Genomic DNA, 6,785 nt, shown 5'->3' with positions numbered 1-6,785 from the left:
CCCAGGCCAACACCCTCTTAACTTCTGAGGATGGTTGAACTACCAAGAAGGCCTCCTCTGTTGATCTTAACTTCTAAGACAATTTCTCCGGAAGGAGGCAGTCTCAGATATTTGTTGCCAAAGTTATTTAGAGCATAAAGCACTAATGTGAACACTTTGAATAGGGCCCAGAGCTCAGGGGGTTGCATAACCAGTTGGAGGATGGAGAGATGTTTGTGGAGGGGAGGGATGTTAGGAACTTTTGACTTGCTTGACTGGAGTGTGGCCAAGTGTGCAAAGATAACAGCCATGTCTGTTGCTCTGCCTGATTTTGTTGCTGGCTCAGATCACCACTGGTTGTCTAGGCTGTCCTAATCAGTCACCAGGAGGTTCTCAGCTATTTCCAGGCTAGGACTGGACTTGAAAACCTGTACTTGCCAATCCGTTCCCCTCTAGCTGTTTTGGACTACAACTCCCATGGGGGGGGCAGGTTGGCAAAAGCTCCTGTGCCTCACCTTGAGCTCCATGATGACTGTTATAAATGAATGTCAGTGCAGCCCCTCTTCAGACTGAATGTGGGGGTTGCTCACAGAACAGGGTGGCAGTCACACCAGTGGGACTTGTGCCTGACGATGTCCCACTCAGTTTTGACCTAGGGCTCTGAGGCCTCCCACCCTGATGCCTTCTGTGACATCCACATTCTGTTTCCTGAGTTGACCATAGGGAAGCAGGACAGGCAGGCATCAGGATACACCTCACCCCTGTGGATGCCAAGAGTACTTCGTTATCACTCTGAGGGCAATAGAGTGGTCTTGTGACAAGGGTGCCATTCTTGGGACCCTTTAAATCTGGCTGTGGCAAGCGACAGTCCACCCCCCCATCAGGGCGCTGTTGCTGCTGCCATTCTCCTCCTCCTTCTCCTCCTCCTCTGCTGGAGCTTTCCAAAGTGCCTCTCTCTCTTCATTCCCCATCTACGAGTTCATGCTCTGGTCCAGGTTGAGCCTGGCGTTGAAAGTTGGCTGACTCCACAGGTGAGGGAGGGAGCGAGGAGAGGGGGGAGGAGGGAGGGGATCCGGTGTCTGCTAAAGCGGGGAGTGGGGGGGGGGAAGCTTTGGTGCATATTTTTGCGAAGGTTCTCCCCACCCTCCGCACTACTCCTGTTTGGGAAGTGAGGGTCGCCTTCCTCCCTCCCTCCTCGCCTCCTTCCTTCCCAAGGCCAGCGCTGCGCCTTCGCGGCGCTTCCCACCCACTGCCGGGGCTCCCGCGGGGTTCGGGGAGCCGATGCGGCGGTCAGAGGGAGGGAGGGAGGCTGCGGCTACTGCGGCGGCGGCTCTGCGGGGCGAGCAGCTTCACCTGCGGCTCTTCCTGGCATAGCCTCTTCTCTCCATTCACTGCTGCTGCTGCTGGCGCTGTCCGCGGGCGGTGGTGCTGAAGTGCGGCGGCGGCAGCTTTGCAGGCGCTTCACTTGCGGCAGCGGTTGTGCCTGGCGGTGCCTCTGCTATTACTGCTGCTGCTCCTGGCACTGTCCGAGGGCTGTGGTGCTGAAGTGCGGCGGCGGCAGTCGCCTCCAGCTCAGGAGCTTCCCCAGGCGTGGGGCGGTGGGGAGGGGGGGGGAGAAGATATAAAGACGCGTCCCCCCCATCTCCTCCTCCTCCTCTCTACCCCCTCCCTCCCGGCTTCCTCCTCCTCCTGGCGGCTTAAGAGATGCTGGTCCGCTGAGCGGCGGCGGCACCGACCATGAGTTCCTCCTCGGTGCGCAAGAGCGAGTCCAAGACGTCCTTACTGCGGACGGGCGGCGGCGGGAGCGGCAGGCGGGCGCCCAGCGAGCCGCAGCCGCGCAGCTCTGGGGGCCGCACGGAAGGCAGCCCCGAGCCGAGCGCCAGGAGGCCCCTGTGCCACCCAGGAGCCGGCGCCACAGTCTCCTCCAACGGCAGCTTGAGGAGGCACCAGCAGCAGCAGAATCGCCTGGGGGAGCCCGACGAGGCGGAGGCGGCTCCGCGGAGACGCGGGAGCGGCCGGGCGCGCGGCTCCGCTCGGAGTGCCAGCCAGGAGGCGGAGAGCGACGGGGTAGCGACGGCGGGGCGGGGGCAGGACTTGGGCGGCAAACGAGCCAGCCGAGAGTCCCTCCAGCTGCCCGACGGAGCGTCCCCCAAAGGCACCTCCGGCGGCAGCGGTGGTGGCAGCAGCAGCAAGAGCTCAGCCGCCTCCAAACCCGGCGCGGAAGTCGACCCACTCTTCCACCAACTCCACCCCATCCTCAGCTCCGTCTTTGGCCAGGTAAGGGGCCCTTCGTCCCTCCTCTAACACCGCTGCCTGCCCCCTCCTTGCCACTCCTCTCTTTCCTGCCCTTCCTTCTGGGACGGGATGCGGGGTTGGGGAGGAGAGAGCTCGGAAACTTCTGGCTGGAAATGCGCTGCTTCAGGGCTGCCTGGCAGGAAACTACAGCGGAGCTATGCTGGGAGGGAAGTAAAGGGGTGAGAGGGGGCGAAAACCGTCGTTGGAGCTGCTTCTCTTCCTCCTCCCTGTAAAGCCCCCACTCCGAATTCTCCTGGCATCCTCCCTGTGCACCTTTCCCCAGGTTCTTAGGAGGAAGCAACCGCCGGGTCAGAAGTGTGCGTGCGCGAGAGCACCGGTAAAGTGATGCAAGGCAACCGCCGGGTCAAAGGTTTGCGCGCGAGAGAGCACCGGTAAAGTGAGGCAGGGCTAAGCAGCTAGTTCTCAGGAGTCGTCAGGGAAAGGAAGTGGGTCAGGGAGACATTGGTAGGGACCAACAAGCCACCTAAAGCAATCCCCGTAGAAAAGAAGCTGGTGAAGAGCAAAAGAGAATGCAGCAAGCGGGAAGGGGTCGTGCTCAGCTTTTTGGTGTGTGTATGTGTGCGAATTGTGCCTGAGCGCACCCCTGTGTGTTGGGTATATCGGGCCCGAAGCTTTGGGGCCAAGTGAACCTGTCTTTCTTAGTGAGAGGAGAGACATCGCTCATGCTTCAATCCTGTGTTTTGCTGGGGCGGGCTGAAGGTTGGAGAGAGACTGTAAGTGCAAAGACGGTGAATTAGTGAAAGTAAAAATAATACGTTTTTTTAATAAAAAAAATGCAATAGACACTTTAAGCAAACCTAAGGATGGGTTACCTATCCCTTTATTTGTCTTTTGAGCTCCTGTAGCTGACCTTCAAATATTGGATTTGATTTTAACACTGCTCCGTTCATGTCCACTGGTGACCATTTTCACATAGATGCACCTTGAAGGTGAGAAAACCTCCCTTGCTTCTTTTTCCGGGTGTGCCACTTGTGAAAACTGTCTCAGGACCAAGTCTGGGTTGGGTGCCAGTGGCATAGGATGACACCTATGCATGACCACAAGCTATGCAATGCTGCGCCAACCTGGTGCTCTTCAGATGTTTTGGATGACAACTCCCATGAGCCCCAACCAATTATGGACATACTGATGAGAGTTGTAGTCCTAAACATCTGGAGGATGCCCCATTGGCAAAGTAAGAGGAGGCCCAGTTCAACAGGAAGGTCTCCTGCACAAGTCCCATTGAAATGAACAGGGGATGCTTGAGCAAGAGAACCTCAGCAACTTCCATCTCTATCTCATTCTCTGCCACCTTTTAATAGTGCTGATAATCTTCTCCCTGCAGGTGGCCCCTGTATCTTTCCACCCAGAAAGGTTTGACATTTAAGTTTACGGGAGTGACAAATGCCAATTCCAGCCATTTAACTGACCCTTTTAAAAAATGAATTTTTATTTTGATGCGTCAGCCAAATAAAAGAGCACCAGAATTAGACATGGTGGAGAGAGCGGGACAGGGAGTGAGAGATACCTTGTAGTGTTTGCTTCAGTTGCTAAGTTGTGCTCTGGGTCCAATGCTGTACCACCACTCGCAAAACATTAGGTTTATAACAGCTGTCTCTGCATGAGCATTTTTAAAAAAGTCCTTTTTATCCAGGTCTGAAATCTTCAGACAGTCAGGATTTTGAACTGGGCAGGATGCGTAGAATGGTTTATTTATTTATTGTTTGATTTATTTATGGTTAGATTTCTTTCAAGGAGGTCAAGGTGACATACACGGTTCTCCTCCTCTCCATTTTCTCCTCCCAACAACCCTGTGATGTAGGTTAGGCTGGCTCTTGATGCTGTTGTGTCAAGCTGATGGCTTCCAAGTGTTCCTGCTGGGAATGAATCCTCCCTATATGATGGGGAGGCTAAAGAGAGAGGGATTGTCTCTAACCTGTCCCTTTCTGCAGCCTATCTGTAGGGATGGAGCAGGAAGGGGCAGAAAGACCACCCCATAAGATGCTCCCTCCCAGAAGTATTCTACAAGCTCTTCACCAACCGGCTGCTCTTCAGATGTTTTGGATTACAACCTCCATCAGCCCCAGCCAGCACATCTGGGAGTTGTAATCTGAAACATCCGGAGGTCCTTCGGATGGCAAAGGCAGGTCCAAATAAATTTCCTGAAAACTCTGAAAAAGAGCAGGTGGAAGGAGGAGTTAATTTCTTTCCTTCGCAATAAGGAAGAAAATTTATTTTACTGTTTATTTATCTATCACATTTACATCCCATGTTTTCTCCAAGGAGCTCAAGGGATCTCTTCCTCCCCACATATCCTCACAACAACTCCATGAGTTAGGTTAGGCTGAGAGATGGTGACTAGCCCAAGGTCACCCTGGGAGTTTGCTGGCTGCATCTGAACCCTGGTCTTCCAGGTCCTAGTTCAACAATGTAACCAGTATACCACCATTGGCTCCCCTCTGGGGAGAGAGAGAAGCATTAACACCCCCCCCCCCAAACTGTTCTGCTCAGGCTGCATACAACCTCTGCCAACCTATCTCAATCTTGGTGGGGCTACACGGTGTGTAACTACAGTGTGTAACTTTTAACCAACCAGTCCTGACTCGGTGCTCTTCAGACATTTTGGACTACAGCTCCCACCAGCCCCAGACAACACACTGTCCTAGCACAAGTAGTCCATGAAACCAAAGTGAGGATTTTGGAAAGGCAAGGAGAGAGGGATTTGGCTCTCCAATGATGCATTGTATCACAAGCCCAACCTGCATTTCTCATGCATCTGGTGGCTGGGGCGAGGAGATGACAGACTAGGAGCTGGTGGTATCTCCAGGGAGATGCAGAGTAAGTGCATCTAAAGCTCTGTGTGCCTTCTTTGGGGAAGCGCTTCATACATTAGATTGCATGTGTGTGCAGTAATGTCTGCAGCAGCAGTTTTCCCAATCTATGTGCTCTCCTTGAAGTGTGTTCTTGGGAGTACCATTTGGTGGAAAGGCAGACAAGCTAGGGGGACCTGTAGCTTGATGGTAGAGCATCTGCTGTGCATGCAGAACATCCCAGGTTTAATCCCTGGCATATCTAGGTAGGGTTTTAGTGATGAGATGCAGGAGGCAAGCAATTGGGGAGGCTGTTCAGACCTTACTTGTGGACTTCCCAAGAGCATAAGACCATCAGAAGAGTATGCTGGATCAGGCCAGTGGCCCATCTACTCAGTGCCGGATTTAGGGTTGTGTGAGCTGTTCTCCCGCACAGGGCACTGAGCCAAAGAGATTCAAAATTGAGAAGATCCATTTGGGGGCACCAAATGTTGGCCTCGCACAGGGCACCATATTATGAAAGATTACCAAAGTCTGCCCCTAATCTAGTCCAGCATCCTGTTCTATCAGTGGCCAACCAGATGCCCCCAAAGGAAAGCCCAGGAGGGGAACCTAAGCAACAGCCCTCTCTCCTCCTGTGGTTTCCAGCAACTGGTATTCAGAAGCATTGCTGCCTCTGACAGTGAGGGCAGAACATAACCATCAAGGATTATAGCCATTTTGGAGCCTTATCCTCCTTATGTTTATCACCAAGCAAAGTTAAAAAAAAACACCAGAATTAAGTTTTTTTTAAACAGAGGGGAAGGAGATCTGGGGCCCAGCAGAAAACACCCAGGGCTCAAGCCTTCTGGGCAACCCCCTAGCAACCCTAACACAGGAGGGACCCGCAGGTCATGACAGCAGAACTGGAGCGAGTAGGGTGGTTAACTGACCATCCACATGCACTTCCCCCATACACAGAGTTATGGAAATGTGAAATGGTTGCCTGGAGGAGTCTGTGGAGAGGAGTACTGAGCACCTCAGGGGGCACCTTAATGATCAGGATTGCAGAATACCAGTCTCCACTTATTACATGTGTTATGTCAAGGAGAGAAACCATACCAGCTGGCAAACTGGTCCCCCTCCCTGCATCAGTCTTGTAGGAAGATAGGAAGCTGCCTTTTATCAAGAACTGAGTACTTGATCTACATCAGAGGTGGGGAACCAGTGGCCCTCTAGGTATTGCTAGACTCCCATCAGTTCCAGTCAGCATAGCTTTTTTGTTTCATTTTGTTTCACTAGACTGAAATACAGCCATACCTCTGGTTACAGCCGCTTCGGGTTGTGCTCCACACCGAACCCGGAAGTATCGGAACGGGTTACTTCCGGGTTTCAGCGTGCATGCGCAAAAATGGCACCTTGCCCCAACACTCCTAATGACCACTCCCAGTGGCTTCATATAGATATTAAATAGCATTGGAGATAAGATAGTGCTCTGCGGCACCCCATTAATGTAACTACCCAGGGGCTGAGAAGCACTTACCTAATGCTACTTTCTTGATTTGGTCCTGGAGTTAGGATTGGAACCACTGTAACTCTGATTCCCTCCACATGGATATTGAGGTCACTCAGGACGATCATCCTGAAATCCATCAATACCCCAGAGACTGCCTCAGACAGTCCAATCAGGGATGCTGCTGGGCAACAGGGCAATCAATAGAA

The 6,785-nt window shown here is 53.0% G+C and overlaps 1 protein-coding gene across 2 annotated transcripts in view; it reads left to right on the top strand.

The window, feature by feature from the left end:
- Positions 1–1,701: 1,701 nt before the first annotated feature.
- CABP1 (calcium binding protein 1) overlaps positions 1,702–6,785 on the top strand; it is a 37,752-nt gene continuing 32,668 nt past the window's right edge. For both annotated transcript variants that reach the window (XM_060269447.2, XM_088659790.1), the window contains exon 1: positions 1,702–2,256. In XM_060269447.2, the coding sequence (XP_060125430.2) occupies positions 1,717–2,256 (540 nt within the window). In that variant the 5' untranslated portion in view covers positions 1,702–1,716. The remainder of the gene's footprint in view (positions 2,257–6,785) is intronic.

Source organism: Zootoca vivipara, chromosome 16 (genome assembly GCF_965207765.1).
Source record: "Zootoca vivipara chromosome 16, rZooViv2.hap1.1, whole genome shotgun sequence".
In the NCBI taxonomy this organism is placed as follows: Eukaryota; Metazoa; Chordata; class Lepidosauria; order Squamata; family Lacertidae; genus Zootoca; species Zootoca vivipara.
Note: the sequence above shows the minus strand (reverse complement) of the source record. Positions and strands in the feature narration are given on the sequence as shown.